General features: G+C 41.0%; 3 protein-coding genes and 1 non-coding gene across 8 annotated transcripts; 1 reads left to right on the forward strand and 3 right to left on the reverse strand.

Moving 5' to 3' along the window:
• Positions 1-354: 354 nt before the first annotated feature.
• LOC139631141 (tubulin monoglycylase TTLL3-like) lies at positions 355-8,035 on the reverse strand. Of its 5 annotated transcripts, none has more exons than XM_071495128.1 (16): positions 7,801-8,032; positions 6,774-6,898; positions 6,527-6,671; positions 5,547-5,642; positions 5,187-5,290; positions 4,914-5,085; positions 4,762-4,808; positions 4,474-4,602; positions 4,269-4,383; positions 4,088-4,192; positions 3,813-4,005; positions 3,576-3,724; positions 3,253-3,496; positions 1,475-1,734; positions 1,059-1,234; positions 355-956 (listed from the first exon to the last, which is right to left on the reverse strand). In XM_071495128.1, the coding sequence occupies exons 3-16, from the start codon at positions 6,615-6,617 to the stop codon at positions 462-464; spliced, it is 2,376 nt and encodes a 791-aa protein (XP_071351229.1). In that variant the 5' UTR covers positions 6,618-6,671; positions 6,774-6,898; positions 7,801-8,032; the 3' UTR covers positions 355-461. The 5 variants fall into 5 exon arrangements, with proteins under 5 accessions (XP_071351229.1, XP_071351228.1, XP_071351227.1 ...); XM_071495127.1 differs by having other exon boundaries at positions 6,774-6,922; XM_071495126.1 differs by lacking the exon at positions 6,774-6,898 and having other exon boundaries at positions 7,801-8,031.
• A 22-nt stretch (positions 8,036-8,057) lies between these two features.
• On the forward strand, positions 8,058-10,686 carry hmces (5-hydroxymethylcytosine binding, ES cell specific). Its single transcript, XM_071495140.1, has 7 exons — positions 8,058-8,197; positions 8,339-8,557; positions 8,984-9,127; positions 9,228-9,452; positions 9,785-9,939; positions 10,022-10,214; positions 10,328-10,686. Exons 2-7 carry the CDS (start codon positions 8,369-8,371, stop codon positions 10,517-10,519), a joined length of 1,098 nt encoding a protein of 365 aa, XP_071351241.1. The 5' UTR covers positions 8,058-8,197; positions 8,339-8,368; the 3' UTR covers positions 10,520-10,686.
• A 1,049-nt stretch (positions 10,687-11,735) lies between these two features.
• rab7a (RAB7a, member RAS oncogene family) lies at positions 11,736-16,373 on the reverse strand. The gene is made up of 6 exons (XM_071495145.1): positions 16,027-16,373; positions 14,052-14,114; positions 13,679-13,805; positions 12,769-12,987; positions 12,438-12,566; positions 11,736-12,292 (listed from the first exon to the last, which is right to left on the reverse strand). Exons 2-6 carry the CDS (start codon positions 14,102-14,104, stop codon positions 12,197-12,199), a joined length of 624 nt encoding a protein of 207 aa, XP_071351246.1. The 5' UTR covers positions 14,105-14,114; positions 16,027-16,373; the 3' UTR covers positions 11,736-12,196.
• A 2,727-nt stretch (positions 16,374-19,100) lies between these two features.
• trnaf-gaa (transfer RNA phenylalanine (anticodon GAA)) lies at positions 19,101-19,173 on the reverse strand. Its single transcript has one exon. It is a non-coding gene; the product is annotated as a tRNA-Phe (tRNA).
• Positions 19,174-19,477: the final 304 nt, after the last annotated feature.

Here is a 19,477-nt window from a genome sequence, read left to right on the forward strand (position 1 = left end):
GTAGTGAAATGATGAGCTCAGTATCATGGATGCCTGAGAGAACAGCTGTAATAAAGGGTTTGTCTACTCACTCACAGCTAAACATACTGTCTCTCTTGTTCCATGCCATGCAGTTGCATCGCAGTACACCAGAGGTGAATAGTTTTGTGATACTCATAGCAGTGAAAAATGGCATTTAAGAAATTCAATGGCAATTAATAATAATAATAAGAATAATTATAATTATTCTTATTATTATTGACAACATGTTCTGTGGATTAGCCAAACTAACAAGGACATTGTTGCGTTAAATTGAATTATTCTGTCTAAAAAACTGTAAACAAAGGCAGTGAAAGAAAAACAAGACAAAAAACATGACAATGTGAAGTGCTACTTTATTATGAGGTAGGTGGAAAAACCTTGCAAAAACAAAGTGCAAACTGAAGAATCGTGTGAATTATTTGGTTCACAAACCTTGTTTTTTAGGCACTCAAGGTGCTGGTGGCTGCTGGCCTGGACTGTTTTGAAAGGGTAATTTCCAAAGGAAAAGATGGACTTTGGTGCCTCTCTGTGGTACTAGGTTGGACTTTGTCTGAGCAGGCTTTTGATATCTCTGATCTCCGTTTACACAGAAATACAGAGTGAGACTGGGCACTAACAGGCAGGTGGATGGACTTGTTTACAGTCATTGGCAGGTGTAGTGTGACAGGTTCAATAGGGACGGGCAAGGGTGGTTCAGGAGGGCGAGGAGGAGGTGGTTGAACCCCACTGCTGGTGTTTCCGAGCTGAGTCTCTGTACTGTTCAACAGCATCTTAGGCAGCGGCTTCACTTTTTCTTCTGCAGGCTTCTTCTCCTCGGCAGGGCCGTGATGTTTTGGTGCTGAGGGCCTCAGTGGAGGAAGCGGGAAGGGGCTCTTGATCTTGAAGCCCTCAACAAGTAGGTTGAGTCCTACATACTGTGGCACTTTTACTGGTGCCTAGAGACCAGAGGTGACATCCAAAGTACTATATGCCACCCTCACAATTTGAGCCACTTAAATGTTCTCTATAACCTGAATAGGAGGGAAACTCTTCCTTACCTGCCTATATATTAGCTGAAAGTCTCCTGTGTTTGCGGTGCAGTCAGCGCTCCGGTCCAGGATGACTCGTAACGTGTCCCTCTGAACAGCGGTACAGAGTCGGGCTGTCACTCGGCTGGAGTGAGCCATTGTGGGACTAGCATTGATTTCTATCAGCCATGGATGCAGGTCACGTCCTGTGTTAAGCAAATCAAAATATCAAACTGATGATGATTTTTCTTTTCTTTTTCATAATAAGGTTGCATAGAAAATATTGAAATATAAGTTGAATTAGAATTGAATTTAGTGTTTACACTGTTAGCATATATAGTTTTGCAGCTCCTAAAATGGATATAGAATAAAGAAATAATGTGTGCAAACATGCAGTATGACATACTGTAAAATATAGCGTGCCATTGACAGTGAGCTCACTCTACCTAACATGAAGTCTGCACCGTAAAGCTCAAAGGTGTTTTTGCGTGACTCCATCAGATCCTGTGATGTCCGTAGTGCGTGTATGATAGCCTCCTTCATCCCCGGGACGACCACAGCATGCCACTGAGCTTCCCGGCCCTGTCTGGACAGAAAGGTCCTGAACTGCTCATCTGACCACATGTTGTCTGCTGGGATGTCTCGATGTCGTCGTTGGGAGGGCCTCAGGTGCTTCTGGATGGAGTTATTGCACAGATGGACAGAGCTGAGAAGATAGGGCACAGAGAGGTCAAGATTAGAAAAGCAAATGAGAAGATATGGGTATCAGTTTATTGACAGAGGGTTAATGAGACATGATAGGCTGACAAATGCAGATGTACAGAAATACAGATTTTCAAATTCAAATATGGAAGTTGTTAGGCTGTTATAATTTCTAAAATATCAGGTGAGAAGGAAAATAGCTTTTAGAGGCTATCAAAAGGTTTAAATTCAATATCTGATTAAAGTAGCATACGTCTCATTTTTGCCTATGCTTCGTGACAACTATGACGGCTTCTTCTTCTAATGGAATTCTGGCACGCTGTCCTCCACAGGCAGTTACACAGACAGTGATATATATACACATTATATATTTTAGGTAAATACCATTAGAAACCAAATAATCAAAATTTGCTCTTCTAGTAAAATGTAAATTATTTTCAGAAGAAAACAAAATCCTAAAGGACAGACTCACAGCTCCTCCATATGTACTCTGAAAGAGTTGTTGGTCTCAGTAATCATGTCTCCCGCCCATACTGGCTGTGAAGAAATGCCTTCCTATTACAAATCCAGTGTAAGAGGGGATAATCCTTGTTCTGTTCAAATTTGAATTTCAGAGTTCAGTGAAAAATAACAAGAAGTTTCCTCAGTCTGAGGAAGTCAAAACATATGAATCTACAGTCTATTTAGTAAAAATCACCAGTGTTTCCTTGCTCAGCTGCAATGAATTAAGAAAAAGCAACACTATAGTGAAACAAAGAGTGGAATACTGCAACATTGGCAGATACTTTATTTATGTAATTCAGCTGCAGAAGCCTCAGGCTGTATTGGCTTTTGCTGAACTTTTACATGTGTTTTTGCATGGATCAAGGATTGCTGATTTTGCCCCCCTAAACTTCTTTAGGAATCTCATTAGGAAGGGATCTCTTCAAAGCCAGTATAGGCATGTGGAACGATTACAGCCACCAAAAACTTTTTTTATTGTTCAGACTTGAGTAAATGTGAATATAAGAAGATAGCGCCAAATCTGTTCATTTCCAATAGTTTTTGCCTTTTGCTGCTGTATTTGTAGTGCTGCAGCACAGGGAAATAAGAAATGCTAGACAGTTTTCTACCTTGCCACATTTGCAAAGCCCATCTGGATGTTTGTTTATAATTTTCATCTAACCACAATTCCCGAATTGCAGCCTGGTTAGAGCAACAATATACATATAACTTTTCAGTTTTCACAGTCACTCTCACAGGAAAATAGTCTACACCTCTTGCAGTTTTGGAATCGATTTGAAGTTTGCTTGGCAGCTGCCAAAGACATCAAATACAAACAAATTGAAATATACCCAGAGGAGATACCTAACAGCCGTTTTCAGGCCATGCATGGAAGTAAAATTAGATCTCCTGCTAAAATATATATCATAGTCATAGTATGATCAGAATCTATCTTGCCTTTTTTATGTCTCTCACTTCTCCTTTTTGTATTTGAATGTTTGTTTGGTTTCACATCCCTTTATCGATATGACTGTCTTACCTGTCCAGTATATTTAATGAGTAAGGCTGCGTAGAAAAACGCAAATAGCACTTTTTATAGAACCACACAGTCAGAGGGTTCCAGTCGGTGACCAGGAACCACTGGCGCATGTCAAACTTGGTGCCATGGATCAGTAAGGGCCGCTCCAGGTACTTCTGCACCACCCACTTGCTTTCCTTGATTAGGGTTTGATCAACGTTCACCAGCCTGAGGATCTCATCCAGACGCTTGTAGCATTTGATACCTAGAAGGCAGACGAGACCAGTCAGCCAGGACTTTGTCAGATGTTATGTGAACTGTCTTGTAGTGACTTGACTTCTCACCTCTCCCCCTGGACATTGCTCCAGGTTTGATGATCCAGATGTTCTGTATGCCATCTATGTCCAGCTGAGGCCTCACCTCTCCCAGCCTCTGCAGCATGGCTTCGCAGCACTTGACGAAACGATCACCGTTCTCTATCTCTGCTCCATCACTGAGCGAGGAAGCAAAGAGAACAGTACTTTAGTGAGATAGTGAAGAGCACTTTGACTTTCTCTGTCACACACATACACGGTACTCACTGAACAACAACGTAATAACTGCTAATAAAATGCGTCCACTCCTCCTTTGTAAGGGTTTGTGGTGCCTCCAAGCTCATGTCTATGTCGTTGTGCTCCAGACTCTCCAGGAACTCCTGACATACTTTAAGCGCGCAGTCAATCATTTGGGAAAGGGCCATAGGTCTAAATAGGTTTTTTGCACGTCGACCCTGACCTGAAGGTGGAGAAACAAAATCACGTTTCTTTTTATTTAACTACCTTGAGAAAGTATGCAGGGATGTCAGAAATGATCATACCTTGAACAGGCCAACGGTTGCAGCTCATTCCCTCTACCAGAGTACCCTGCTCCTTCTCCACAATGTACTTTAAAAAACTGGTGCAGGCAGTTCTCCTGAAGTCTTCTACAGAGAGGACAGAGACAGAGGGCTAAGCAGCGCCAGAAATAGAGGAGAAATTGCTTAAGTGAAGGGATCTGACCAATGAAAGCATGCTTCTCATCCTGGACTCCTAGTCTGTAACAACGAGGGAAGAAGGTGTCAGGGTCAGCAGAGTCAAACCAGTGCAGGTTCCTTAGGTTCATACACAGCCCCACCTGTCAGAGGAACAAGAAGTAATGATGGTGAGTGTGACACTGAATAGTTGTTTTTATGCTATAAGAAATGATAATAGCATATAAATGTACCTTGGTGGTGAAGCTGCCTGCTTTTGCGAAATGGTTGGTAATCTGTGCTTTATGCAAGCTGTTGGCGTTAATGGCATCTCTGCGGTTTGTCCAAAAAAAATAAACCATTTCATTTCGCACCAGGCGAGACTATAGAATAAGAAGAGGGAATGTATGAGATCTACACTGAAATAGGGGAATCTGTAAAATTTTGCTGTGACGAACCTTAAATATCAAGCACTTCAAGCATTGCAATCAAAGATAGCACTTAGCCACATATTAGCCTACAAGCTAAAAGGTTATTTTTACCATGAGATCATACAGTTCATCTGGATCCTGCTCTTTTTTGACGTAGTCTGAAAAGAAAGGGCAACGTTAATCAACGGGGAGAAAGATATAAATATATTCACAGAAAAGAAGAAATGTGATTTCTGAAACAGTCAAACTTTGATCTCGCTCACTGTCATCGTTGTCACTATCATCAGTATCATTGGAGCTGGCTCTACTGTCACTGCTGTGGCACTGGTGTGGATGTCGGTTGGGGTTGTGCATGCGCTGCTCAACCCAGCCTCTGGCCCTCAGTGCCTCCCTGATGACAGGGTACGGGCCCTGGATGGAGAATACCTTATGCATCTGAGAAGAATAAAAGCAAACAAACATGGATAACTTCATGGAACTAGCAGAAATATATGTGACCACAAATGTTTTGTGTTAAGCCATTTATCTGAATTCACCTTGACAGCTTTTTCCACAAGGGCTTTGGCTGCACTCACTTTTGCTGGGTTAAGATGAGGCAGGCTGACTAAATTGTGGCGAACTTTGCTCTCTGGAATTGCAGCTGACACACACACACACACACAAACACACACACACACAGAGACACACAGACACAGACACACACACACACACACACACACACACACAGACATATAGTAAATGAAAATGAAAACTTTCTGATGTGTAAATCATACTTTCTGTTCTCTTTCTAAAGTTCATTAATGATGATATTGTTCATGTTGTTCATGCAGTACTATACCAAGGGAATGAGCAACCTCATTCAGCATTCTGGTTGTCGACTTGCAGGGTATACTTACATGTTTGCAGGCTTTTGGCTTCATCTTGGTTGCATTGCTTGAAAACTGTGACAGCTGTGACCTTCTGATTCTTGGATCGGCCTCCAGTTTCTCCAGCAGCAATAGTAAAATCAGGATTGTTGTTATACATACAGTATATTAGTGCAATGGCTCATGTAAATAGATTTTCCAACTGTGCCAGGAAGAAATGTTGTAAGCTTGGCATAACATTCATAGCCTTCCTCAATGAGCAGTCCAGCGAATGAAAGAGGAAAGGCAAGAGAACATTCACAAACACCTGGATAAAGTCTCTCAAACATAACATTTGCGGCTGAAAAGTATCTGCTTCAAATATACTGGACAAATTGACTGATGAATGAGAACTACAGTTAAATGCATAAAACATAAACCAAACATGAGTATACATGGTAGGCACCCCATATTAATCACAAAGCCAAAGACAATGTAACTAAATCTTAAGACTTGACATATTCAGCTCAGAGCCAAAAAGAACAAAGTCATGAAACTTTCATGGATGGTTCCTGAGTTCAAACATTTGGCCATCTGTCCTGAGTGTGACCTCATGATTAATTCAGCATTTGTGATCTATCAGCCAACTCTATAAACACACAGGCCAAGCCATACAGTAGTGCCCTTTTACAGTTGAGTTTATAAATGGGTCCCTCAGCAGCGATACAAAAAAAAAGGCACAATCCATAATTTCCAAATTTTGACAATATAAAGTCGTAAAAAACAGAGTTTGGCAAATAGGTGAGCATTTTGTGGGTTTCTTGTCTGGTTAGAATTGAAAATATAGACCAGTGTTACTGATACAACAATGTCCAATCAATTTGGGAGTTATAGACAATTCCAATCCTCGGTTATGAATCGTTATTTCACATTTGGAGAAAATACATCTTAATGATTTTCAGCATTATTTGTCGAGTCCTTGGGATGTTCAGACAGGGTCAGTGTTTTATTTGTTGCTGTCTGTCTCTCACCACTGCCTGGGCATGGTATGCAGTATCCACCAGTAATATGGTGTCCCTTCCGGCCCAGTTGGAAAGACTGTCTGGACCCAGTGGCCTCCATATTGACATCAACTCTCGTTTGGTTTGGTGCTGTAGAGGACACAGTCTAGCATTTCTGGGGAAACAACCATATATACAAACGTGCACAAATGTTACACAAATAATTTATTCATATACAGTAATTAAAACTCTGTAGACAGCTGCAGGTGTCCCTCACCAAGTGCAGTGGACTATAAAGTAGGTCAAGTCAGTGTGCAGGAGACAGCTCGGCTACACCTGTCAGGTTTGTGCCTAACACCCCAGGCAAGGTGTGATACAGGTCTGATGTCCTTTTGTTACCCGCTGAACAGAGGACCAGAGCTTAACCTAGCAACAGAAATGCTCACTAAAATAGTACAACATTGTATCTCCTATCCTTCATAGAGATCACTCACAGTAGCCAAAACACAAAATATTTATATCTATGATATTTTTTCTATAAGCACCACACGTTACAAGTCACTTTTCTTTTGGTTAACTAGCATCACTGGCCCTCTCATTGCCACACTTTCAAATGAGGTTAGCTGGCAGGGTAGCCCACAGCAACCAACAGCCTCCTCTACTGCAACACAGTGCATTAACTGTAAAGCTACTGTAAATCTACTGTAAAGCTACTGTAAATCTACTGTAAATCTACTGTAAATCTACTGTAAATCTACTGTAAATCTACTGTAAAGCTACTGTAAAGCTACTGTAAATCTACTGTAAATCTACTGTAAAGCTACTGTAAATCTACTGTAAATCTACTGTAAATCTACTGTAAAGCTACTGTAAATCTACTGTAAATCTACTGTAAAGCTACTGTAAATCTACTGTAAATATACTGTAAATCTACTGTAAAGCTACTGTAAAGCTACTGTAAATCTACTGTAAATCTACTGTAAAGCTACTGTAAATCTACTGTAAAGCTACTGTAAAGCTACTGTAAATATACTGTAAAGCTACTGTAAATCTACTGTAAATATACTGTAAATCTACTGTAAAGCTACTGTAAAGCTACTGTAAATCTACTGTAAAGCTACTGTAAATCTACTGTAAATATACTGTAAATCTACTGTAAAGCTACTGTAAAGCTACTGTAAATCTACTGTAAAGCTACTGTAAATCTACTGTAAATATACTGTAAATCTACTGTAAAGCTACTGTAAATCTACTCCTTTGTAAGCAGAGCTTTCACATTACGGCTCAGTACTTGTTCGTCTTACCTGCTGGCGTCCACAGGTGTGTTCACTTTGTGCCGGTTGAGGTTGACCTGCTTTTTTTTGCCCGCAATCTGTGTCTGTTGAAATATTCAACAAGTTTATCACGTTATTTGTGGACTATATAAGTAGCTGGGTATTCTGCATAAGATGCTTTTTTTAAAAAAAAAAACATCTCTCTTATTCTGGAACATTGGAAAACGTTATTTCCTGGTTATTTATTTCTCTTTGCTCCGCCGCCATCTTGGCTCGGGGGGGGGCTACGTCACAGGTCACATGTGCAGCCCCTCTCGCTCTGCCCGGGCAAATCCCCGCTCTGCAGCCTGACACACACACACACACACACACACACACAGAGCCCAGCACGCCTCCGCCATACAGCTGCCACAGCGGTCGAAAACAGGTAAACCCAGCGGTGTTTTTAAACGGTGCCTTTGCAGCATGTGAAGAAGACATGTCTGTTTCCTGACATTACTTTAAGCTAACATGCTAACTGTGTAGAACTTTTTTTTTTGGCTGAACCTATGTTGAACCCTTTTTTCAGGTGTCTGAAAGGTTCCGTTTCCGCCGTAAAATGTGCGGAAGGACAGCTTGTACTCTTGCTCCCGACGAGGTGAGCCGGGCCTGCTCCTACAGAAGCCGAGCAGGGCGGCGGAGACGGCCCCGCTGGAGGGATGGAGACGCGGACAAATACCGGCCCTCTTACAACAAGAGCCCCCAGTCCATGAGTCCCGTCCTGCTGTCGCAGAGACATTTCGATGAGGTAGGAAGAACCAGATCCTGAGTGAGATTCATAGACTGCTTCAAGAACGACACTAAGATGGACATTATGTAAAGATTTCACCCTGTTAAGTCAAGAGACACATCTGAAGAAACTGGGAGAAGAAGAGATAACTAATAGATGCTATTAACCTGTAAAGGCACCATAATATATTCTATTTAGAAAACAATGAACTGAGACATTATATTCGTTTTGGTTAATTTACTTTAGGTAACCTTAACGGACACATAAGAATAGACAGTGCAGTTCAGTGCAACACCAAAGAATTAACCGCAGACAAACACATCTCTGCACAGTTATAATAATATTGAACATGGTAAGATCCAGAAAGGTAGTATGTAGTGACTGCAGTGGATTGCATCATACATCGATTCTCATGATTGTGTCCACACTTGTATGTGTCCTCAGAATGCTCCTGTGGATGAGTGGGTGTTGGCCTCCATGCGTTGGGGTCTTGTACCTGCTTGGTTTAAGGAGAGCGATCCAAGCAAGATGCACTACAGCACCAGCAACTGCCGCAGTGAGAATATATTGGAGAAGAAATCATACAAGGTGCGTACAGGTTGAGACACTGCAGAGCGACTGTCTGATTTCCTCTTTTCAGCATGCAATATGTGTTGGTGTCCCTGATCACTTTATTTTCTCCCCAAAGCACCCCTTTACAAAAGGACAGCGCTGCGTCGTCCTGGCTGATGGTTTCTATGAGTGGATGAGGCTGGAGAAAAACAAGCAGCCTTTCTTCATCTACTTCCCTCAGACTGAGAGATCCAGTCAGGAGAAAACAGAGAATCAGAATGACCCCACGACCTCAGTGCGCAAAAAGGAGAATTCAGAGACAGCGTGCTCTGCAAAGAAGGATTCCCTTGACTTGACAAAGGTTTGTACTGAGTTTTTTTTTTTTTTTTAAACAATATAAGCACCATGAAAATTTGCTTTAATTTAGAACAAAAGCAGAGAATGCAGCTATGGCGGAAATTACCATGGCTGAAATTTCCTGTGTAGGATGTGCATGTGTCCACCAGGTGTTCCTTTAGCACTGAAAATTTTATACAATATACCAACGTCCTGTTTAATTTTAATGTCAGTGTCAGGTTGTGGACTGGAAAGTCATAAAATAACAGATTTGGTGACTAGCAGTATTTTCATCTACTAACTTTCACTATTTGAACATTAGTATGACTCTTCTGCTCTTGACGGTGTGTTGGCCAGGGAGGGGTAGCACCAGGTGAATGGGCTGGATGGAGGTTGCTGACTATGGCTGGACTGTTTGACTGCTGGACACCTCCAGATGGTGGAGAACCCCTTTACAGTTACAGTGTAATCACTGTGAATGCTTCCCCAAACCTGCAAGACATCCATCATAGGTAAGTTGGGGTTATGCGAAAACACACTTATGTTTCATTTGCGTGTGAAATCGTAACTCACTGTGTGCTTGTTTCAATTTAGGATGCCAGCAATCCTGGATGGAGAAGAAGAAGTGAGAAGATGGCTTGACTTTGGGGAGGTGAAGTCTCTAGATGCCCTGAAAATGCTCCAGTCTAAAAACATTTTGACTTTTCATCCTGTCTCTTCACTGGTAAACAACTCACGCAACAACTCTCCAGAGTGCCTTCAGCCAGTGGATCTTGGCAGGAAAAAGGTATTAAATTCACTGTGGTCTTTTTTAACTTGCTGTGGTTGGAACATCTAGCTCTACAGTTGTTTGGCAAGTAGAGAGGTTGCAGCTGACATATCTGACCCTTGACCCCCTAGGAGCCCAAGCCCACAGCCAGCAGTAAGATGATGAGCAGCTGGCTGGCAAGTGGCTCACCAACAAAGAGGAAGGAGTCCGACACATGCAAGAGTAAAGAAGAGCAGGAAAGCAAGGCAAAGACTAAGCGCAAGTCTACAGGAGCACTTCAGCAGTGGCTTCAGGACGCCAATAAGAAGCCAAGGACCAAGTGAGGATATGAAGCTGGACTACAGTTTTGAAGACAACTCAACTGTTTTTATAGGTTTAAGATTAACATTGTTTGTTCAGGTTTTTGCTTGTATTAGTAAATGTAATAGAAATATTCCTCACAGATGCGGTTTAATAGGTCCAGATTTCATTAATAAATGTCAGAAATAAACACGGTGTGCTTTATTCAAGATTTTTATTACCCTTATTACTTGAAACGCAGACATTTTGAAACAATGTAGATGCTATGCATTTATCATATTAATAATATAATAATGATGAATGCCAATACTCCCACCCCCCACATTTTTTTTCCTCTTTTCAAAGTTACAGTATGTATGCTATCTTGTAATCTATAATGCATTTCAAAGTTTAAACATAATATGAACAGACAGTTAAAAATCTGATCGGTTAAAAGAAATGTCAAGCACTTAAACTGTTTGCCAACACGAGCAACTGGCAGAGTCAGATATGGAGATTTACAACACAACTTTTTGCCGTCCCCACACAATGATTGAGAGGTTTGCAAATGTCTTGTAATTCATGACAGTAAAAAGAAATATACTACCTAATAGTACTCTGTTCAGAGTGATATTTATACTTGAGAAAAATCCCCCTCCTTTCCAGGACTATCAGGTAGAATGACAAACTGTCTTGATTTAGTTCTTTCCCATGTCAAATGTTGTACCAAGAACAATGGAATACAAGACAAACCTTCATTTCTCCAATGGAGGAACAGCACTTCTATGAAGGAGCTGAGTCTGGGTTCATATGATGTCCTCAACCTGAGCTACAACTGCATTTATTGTGGCTCCAAAATGAGATGTCTGAACAAGTCTTCAGTTATTGTTAAAAAAAATCTGTACACACTTTCTGATGGCTTTTTCACTGAACTGGATTTTCAGTTCTATGCCAATTAACAAGAACCAGCAGGCAGCATATTCATGTGATCCATACATGCACCTTCACACATTCTGGTCCGTCACTATTTCAGTTCTGACACCCTGTTTGTGTATCAGAATTTAATTTTTAAGGTTGCATGAGGTAAAGTGAAACCAGGGTAACAAGCGCTTTTAACTGTGAAACAATTTTAAGCCACAAGACAAATGAGTAAAATGGGGGGGGCAGTGTTTCCTGTATTCATGCAGCAGTGGCGGGCTGTGAAAGAAAGAAAACATCCACCACTGCTTAAGAAACCGATTTAAAAAAAACAAAAAACAATAGTTTTCCAACTTTACTCATAAACACAAATGTGTAGAGATAATGCTTTGATTTACCACTTAAAGTTTCCAAACAAAAGCAAAACTGGGTGTGAAAGCAGCGATATACATGGAACCGAAAATGAGATTAGCCCAAACCACCACCGCTATGAAAAAGTACATGGAGAAACACTGGGAAGTAATAAGCATCATACAAGTAAATGCCATGTTTCCTTCAGGTGTTCTTTGGGCTAGGAGACTCATATTTTATAGAAAATGTGTGTGTTTTGTATACATAAAGAAGTGAGCGCAGCATGTTTGTGTGTGTTGTAGTATACTCTATGAGTGGGATGCTGCTTGTTTATTGGGCATAGGGATTAACACAGTGGGCCACGGGAAAGGAGTTTCAGGGATATATAGACAAGGCAAGACAGGGTTGTGTCACCCCCCCCTCCCCTTCCCCCCAGATGATCCTCAGAGTCCTCAGCAGCTGCAGGTCTCTGCTGATGGCTTGGCTCGCTCGTTCCTGTCCAGCTTTATTGGCTCAGGAAACTCGTTGTACAACTCCACTTCAGTTTCCTGAAATCAGACAACATAGCTGAGTGAGTGCCTGGCTCAGCACCGTCCAGCTTCCATGGAAACAGATGTTGAAAAATGTCATTTCTCAACACTGAGGAGACTGGGTCAGACTACCTATCCAAATTTCTTACTGGCCTCCGGTTACCTGTTTAAGAGCGTTGCGTGCAATAGTCTGGAAGGCCTGCTCCACATTGATTGCCTCCTTGGCGCTGGTTTCGAAATATGGGATGTTGTTCTTGCTCTGACACCAAGCCTGTGCTCGCTTGGTTGTTACCTGGAACACAAAAGAGGCGACATCGCTCTTAGAGACATGAGACACATGAGAATGGCTGTTTTATCCAAGCTATTTTTAGAATTGTTCCGTTATAAAATCTAAACTAACTTTTTAAAGCCTCAGTAATTGCTAAGAACAACCATACATTTCCTTGAAAAAACAAATGGTGTAAATAAACATAAACCTGATGATATGGACCCACCTGTCTGTTCTCCAAGTCAATCTTGTTGCCCAGCACCACAAAGGGGAAATTCTCAGGGTCTCGAGGGCTGGCCTGGATCAAGAACTCGTCCCTCCAGCTGTCTAGAGTCTTGAAGGTGTTGGGTGCTGTCACGTCAAACACCAGGACGCAGCAGTCTGCTCCACGATAGAACGCAACACCTAAGGACTGGAACCGCTCCTGACCTGCTGTGTCCCAAATCTAAGATGCAAATAGACAGAGGGACAGAATGGAGAATATTAAGCTTCAAGGAAGACATGCTATGTTTACATGCACAAAATAATCTGATCACCTTTGACTTTAATGCTTTCATGGCTCACATTGACCAGATTTTCCTCACCTGTGTTTACTCCATCTGAGTAAGGGGTAACAGTTCATTCACCACTGATTTAGCCAAAGTAATACTATAAAGACTGATAAGTTATCAAGATACACTTAACTCTGATTTACATGATTACAGGATGAATGTAAATTCATTGAGAGACTTGCTATCCTCCACACTTTGGGTTTGGAAATACAGCTGTGATTACAAAATGGCTGAGGTTATATACATCTAAAGACAAAAGCTTAATAAAGCCTAAGAGATCTGTTTTCTCAATCAATGCAAAAGACTTTTGAGGGAAGCCATTACTAATACCCAGTAAACCTGAGGCTATCTTTGAATAAAGTATCTATACAGTTAACTAAAGGAAATTTTCTCAGTGGTAAACCATTAAAACATTTGCAAGTCCATTATTATTGTGAGCAATTAGAATCATTAACTTTTTTAGGTATCACAACATTTTATTTGCCTTTCAATGCACAGTGTGATTGGTTTAGATATGAATAATAAGATATGTGTTTCAACGAGAGACACGGTTTGGCATTTCTATGAGAATTATTTCCTCAGTACCTGCATCGTGACAAGTCTGTCATCAACCATGACTTCTTTTGTCAGGAAATCTGCACCTATTGTCGCTTTGTACTGGTTACTGAACTTCTTATTCACATACTGGTTCATCAATGAGGTCTTCCCAACTCTAGAGAAAAGGAAAAAAAAAAAAAAAATCACAAGACAATATTCAGAACATACACTCAGCAGAATCAAGTGAATCAGAAAATGTTGCTATGATGAATTGATTGGTGAAGCACAAAACAAGGTTCCTGCCAGTGAGCATATTACTATCAGACGAGATTCAATACTCTAACTAAAGTGTCCTCTTTACAATGAGCTACCAGGCATCATTTTTTATTGTTGTATCACCCATTTAGCTTTGATTACTCACCCAGAGTCTCCAAGGATGATAACTTTGAGTAGTACTTTCTTCCTTGACGTCATTGTGCCACAGCTGTAAAAGACAAAAAAGTAGATTAGAGTGGAAACAAAAACTCCTGATAGAAGCACAGCAACACTGAAACTGCTCAGAGAAGATGGGTGCAGCTTTGCCCCAATGATGACCCTTTTGATATGGGTCAAAAGCTGTCACTGAAAGATGATCAGGTCTATGAACATCTCAAAATACATAAATGGTCAAATTCTAGGAATGTGCAATATATGCATATAAGTTTCCTTCACTCCACAAACAAAGAAAAACAGCAATTGGGTTTTAACAATATATTGCAACGCATTGTACCACGAGACACTAAATACAGTTCTTGGAATAAACAATGCATGACATTTTTCTTTGTTTTTTCTTTGTGTTTTTTTTCAAAATATGTGGAACAATGCAGTGCTGGGGTTGTCGAACTCATATGGCTTCTATTTTTGCCACACCAGCATGGTTGCTTTTGTTTTACTGTAAAGAACTGATTTTGTAATATTTACGCTTCTGACAAACCATTCAATGGGAAAAAAACTGTATTGTTTCATTACCAAGTCACAGTTCTTGTAGATATATAAAGATATACATTACAATAGATTAGAAAACAGAACACACACACACACACACAGACTTACTATATAACATACTGAATTGGTCTGTGGCTTGTGTTAATGATTACAAGTCTATATAGTAATGCCTCATGATGACTTACCCACTGAGATCTGTATTTGTCCTACCAGAAAATAGGGGTTGCACTATAATCACCTATACAGACTTACAGAATTTTAGTAAAACTACAAATAAAAGCTGCAACATGTCAGTTGTTAAACTTAACAGATGCTCTCATTATAGGCCTTAGCTATCCTCAACTCTTCATATGTAATATCTCCTTCCACCACTTGACTACTTCTGCTTCCTTGATATAAATCCAAGATCCCTAAAAAAATATCTCTAAATTCATCCCCCTAACTTCTCCGTTGTATTCTTACAGAATGCCATGCAGAAATGTGTCCTTTTTTTTTTTTTTTTTTTTTTTTAAATCAATGCAAAACCTTCAGAGTGTTTTTTGGCTAAAATCCATGGCTGGTCAAACATTTGCATCTTTGCGACTGCTCAAGACATCACTAAGCATTTCTGACTTTGGCTGAGTGAGCTTTGTAATTATAAACCACCTCATACAGCTGTAATGACCAAAGTCCAAACTCTTATTACCGAAGGGCTTTAAATCATCATTCCAATAAGGTGAGACCTTAGAGAAAGAATTACTCAAAAAAGAAAAAAAAAACAGTCTTATCCACACATCACTCAACGTGTACAACCTCTTACGTGGACAAATAGCTACTGCTTGGAAACGTATCAGTGCTACTGTGGGTCTAAAGTGGCAGAGGGCTATCGGTGCGGTTCTCATAATCTGCACCCCATGACACTGTGTCAGGGACTGATCACATGGTTTAAAAACACAGGACTAACGGAACCATGACTTGGCAAGCATGATTAGCACAGCGACCACAATAGTCGGATTCAACACACATACCGGTATAATCCATGGTTGGGATCAATTTGTCGACCTATAGGTCGACAAATTACTGTCTCAACATTTTACCTATCGACCACAAAGACATCAAAACACTTGCAAAGGGTTAGCAAAGGAGCATTACCTCTGAAGATCAAACGCTAGATAGGTGGTAAGCAAATGCCAGAAATCAGTGGCAGATAGTCTGGGGAGACAGTATCGTTATTTAATACAAAATCTTTTCAAAACTAGCGTTATACATACCGCCTCCACTAACACTTGCCGTATTTAGTGGCACTTCTTAATTTAAGCTAACATTTAGCCAAACAGGGTGTATTAACAGACGTGAAACTCTGGTAACGACAACTGCATCATTAACGAATATCGTTAGTAAAGACCAACATCTTAAAGTCACCACAAACCAACCTGGGCGATGATCCTGTGGTAAAAAATCTCAAAAGTGGACTTTTCCTCTGCCTCGGTTGGGAGCGTTAGCTAACGCACAGGCTAGCTAACAGGCTAACAGCGCCTATAAATGTCTGCCGTTAACAAAACAACACGTTTCAGACGTCGACAGCTGAATTATCTCAGACAGCTAGCCTCGCAGCTAACTCTGTTTATCAAAGTCAACACTGCCACTGTCGACGTGTATCTCCCTTTGTGTAACAGAAGCGATCCCGTCCAGCGGTCGGTGTCGCCCTGTTCCCGTTGACGCTCGCTTTTCCGTGAAGCTACCGTGCTAACAGCTAGCCGAGCCGCGTCCACTTCCTCCAAAACAAGCTCTGCTGGGGAGCGCTGACGTCAGGCGCAGGACACGCCTGGCTGCACAGGACCTGAGAAGTCACACAAACACAACTGTCACCAATTATACGTTCACTTATGTCTTTATTGCATATTACATACATGGTAATACAGCATACAGTATATGCAACTCACAGTCCCAGTTTGTATTATTTGTTGAATTATTGCTCCACTATCAACAATAATACTGGTGTAATTTGGAAATAAAAGCTATCAATCTGATGATCACATAAAACCTAAGGAGATCAAGGCCTTTTGCAAGTAATATGTGCATCGTGTGGGTCTGTAGCAATCTGTGACCTGCTCCTGACCTCCCCTCTCACCCTCGCTGCTGTTATTGGTGCCTCACTGCTGTCCTTCACTCCACACTTTTACAACCACTCATAACATATCCTTATGTCAGCCATCTTTGCTGTCAGCCAGTGGTGCCACCTCAGAAATGGCCTTGGCTTGCCATGGCACCTCCACTTGCTCTCAGTTCACGCTGCGTGTCTGGCCTGGAGCTGTGCTCTGGGAGCAGGTTTACTCAGGTATCCAGGGGTGTGTCAGCAGCTTTCACGTCCTCTTTTGGACTTTGATTTTGTTCTTTCTATTTAAATTGATTTTTTTTTCATTTTTATTTTATGAAAGTAATTTGATGCTGAAGTCTTTCATGTCTCCTTATTGTGTTTTTTATGGAAGTCCTCAGTAACATTCAAGGCACTTTACAGACTTTATCATCTACTGCTCCATAATTACATAATCTATTCAATTATGATCTAAACTGTTTCCTAACACTTATTGTTTTTTTGTTTTATATCACATTTAATGTACACATGATTGTCAGCTACATATCCGGTAATCATAAATAAAATGTAAATCCATCACCTAAAAACCAAAGGGACTACTGCAGCCATTCACAGCTCTGGATGACAGCTGATAAAAGGTGAAGTATGAGATGCTGGGGAATGACTGTTGATTTTTTAACTGAAACAAATACACCCCTCCCCTCTGTGCTCCGTCAAAGGTCTGTCCCCCAAATTCATGGAAGTGCACTGCCAAGCCAACAACCCCATATCCAAAACATTTTATATGGCGTGGAAGTGGGTACTTTCTCATAGCTGAAGCAGAACAAAAACAAAACAAAAAACTAGCCAGTTAATTGCTTACATTGTTTTAACAAATCTACAGCTGTAGCTTAGCTAATAAAGCAGTTAGAAACACTAGAAAACTGGAAAGCTGACCGTCCGTGGGCAAGCAATTCATTGTTACCATGTGACAACAGTACCTGTGTGCGAACTAACCAGTTTAAATAAACTATTAAAAAAATAAGCAAACAAGACAGAACAATACTAACTATTGGCTTTGTGAAACATAGCAAAACTAATATTACCCACCTGTAAAGCTGAAACAGAGCATCCTCTGCATCAGTCTTCATGCCTATCAATTTTCAACCCCAAATTTTCCCTTTAAGGTTTATCCACGAGAGTCAGATTAGCCTCAGCATTACTGGGACAAATCCCAGTTGGCCACTGCAGCAGTCGGCCAGTGGACCATTAAAACATCCATTGAGTTCTTGAAGTTTTTACCGGCCCTTTCAGTGTCTTTCCTTGCCTTTTCTGTGTGCCTGGATGTGGGCTGGTCCCAGCAGATAAGTCCAGGGCTGAATTTCTTTCCCAGTCTGACCATGCAGTCTCTACTGCTGGAAAGTCTCACAGATGTTACAGCTGCTCCTCGCCCTTGCCTGATCATAGCACTTCTCTTTCAGCTTTTGTTCTTCTGACCTTCTCCTCTTTGGCTGTTCCTTGGCCATCTCTCCTTCTTGACTATGCGATTAGCATGTGCCACCATCATGCCACTGCTGGTAGACGTTTATGGATGCTCTCACCTTAACGTTGTCGCTGGTCACTCATCTACAGTCCCAATCAATCCCATTCAAAACTCCATACAGACTAGCGTCAACAGTGAGCATGTGCAAATACCACCTCTCACTCCCACTACCCCCTTTCACCTATCTCGCCTATTCTCTTCTTCTTCCCCTTGTCCCGTGGATGAGCACAACCATCCCCAGTTGCTGACTGACTGGAATTGTTGGTCCGAACCACATTGTTAAATATCCCATAGGAATACCAGATTTTTTTCAGCACACACACACACACAGAACGGAGAACGAGCAGACCATGAGGAAATATTCACTGAATTAAAAAAATTAGATTAGAATCACTTACTCTACCTTTAATGTGTAATGCATGTTCTGCGTACCTTGCCTGACAGGTGATGGGACCTCTGCTGGACCCCTGTAGTGAAATTTGCCCTAAGATTATTCAGGAACGTTTTCTTAACATTCCTGGGACATTTTTAAAGGTTGCAAAACAGGTAACATTCAGGAAACCTTTTGGTCCCTTAAGGTTTCACAAAATAAACTTAAAAGAACCTTAGAAGAATTAATTTTCAGGGAACCTTTAGAGAATCTAAAGCTTATATGTTTGCTGGGACTGCCATGAGCTAAATCTTGATTAATTTACCGTGAGCTTTAGTTTTCAAGTATGACTTGGGCGATGTTACTGATTTAGGCAATAGGTGACTTACTAATTTGAATTCAGCAAACAAGTCTTTGGTAGATTATCCACTGAATAAAACAACTCTATAATTATAATATAAGGTACGGTTACATCCAGCTGTAAAAAAAACCTGATTATAGTTCAAAAACCACACCTCACTGCCGAAACCCGGGATCGAACCAGGGACCTTTAGATCTTCAGTCTAACGCTCTCCCAACTGAGCTATTTCGGCTGGATGCCTAGTTTCACAGCCCACACTGAGCTGTATATATCATTCATACAACAACGCGACAAAATCTGTCGAAATACTATATAATATGCGTCGACATACTGCATATACAATATATGACGATAAACTGAGACGGGTGCCATCAGCAGGCCAAGAAAGCTCTCCACCACAGACATGTCACGATCAGAGACACAGAGACAACACGTTCATCGTGTTATTGATTTGAAGTCGTTAATCTGTGAAGTCTGCAGTGATTGTTTTCCTGTCCGACTTCACAGCTGCGTCACACGCACAGCACGCTGTGAGG

The sequence above is a fragment of the Trachinotus anak genome, unplaced genomic scaffold (assembly GCF_046630095.1).
Source record: "Trachinotus anak isolate AG129_WGS33_773 ecotype Australia unplaced genomic scaffold, CSIRO_AGI_Tana_v1 ptg000013l, whole genome shotgun sequence".
Lineage (NCBI taxonomy): Eukaryota > Metazoa > Chordata > Actinopteri > Carangiformes > Carangidae > Trachinotus > Trachinotus anak.

Excerpts from the sequence above, each read along its gene's own strand:
- hmces (XM_071495140.1), top strand. The coding sequence starts at position 8,369 with ATGTGCGGAAGGACAGCTTGTACTCTTGCTCCCGACGAGGTGAGCCGG. Across the intron at positions 9,453-9,784 it reads ATTCCCTTGACTTGACAAAG|GGAGGGGTAGCACCAGGTGA; the intron begins GTTTGTACTGAG and ends TGTGTTGGCCAG. Across the intron at positions 9,940-10,021 it reads CTGCAAGACATCCATCATAG|GATGCCAGCAATCCTGGATG; the intron begins GTAAGTTGGGGT and ends GTTTCAATTTAG.
- LOC139631141 (XM_071495128.1), bottom strand. The coding sequence starts at position 6,617 with ATGGAGGCCACTGGGTCCAGACAGTCTTTCCAACTGGGCCGGAAGGGA. Across the intron at positions 4,006-4,087 it reads CAACCGTTGGCCTGTTCAAG|GTCAGGGTCGACGTGCAAAA; the intron begins GTATGATCATTT and ends CTCCACCTTCAG. Across the intron at positions 1,235-1,474 it reads CGGTGCAGACTTCATGTTAG|GACGTGACCTGCATCCATGG; the intron begins GTAGAGTGAGCT and ends TGCTTAACACAG.
- rab7a (XM_071495145.1), bottom strand. The coding sequence starts at position 14,104 with ATGACGTCAAGGAAGAAAGTACTACTCAAAGTTATCATCCTTGGAGAC. Across the intron at positions 12,567-12,768 it reads TTGACTTGGAGAACAGACAG|GTAACAACCAAGCGAGCACA; the intron begins GTGGGTCCATAT and ends TTTGTGTTCCAG. Across the intron at positions 12,293-12,437 it reads CACGCAACGCTCTTAAACAG|GAAACTGAAGTGGAGTTGTA; the intron begins GTAACCGGAGGC and ends GTCTGATTTCAG.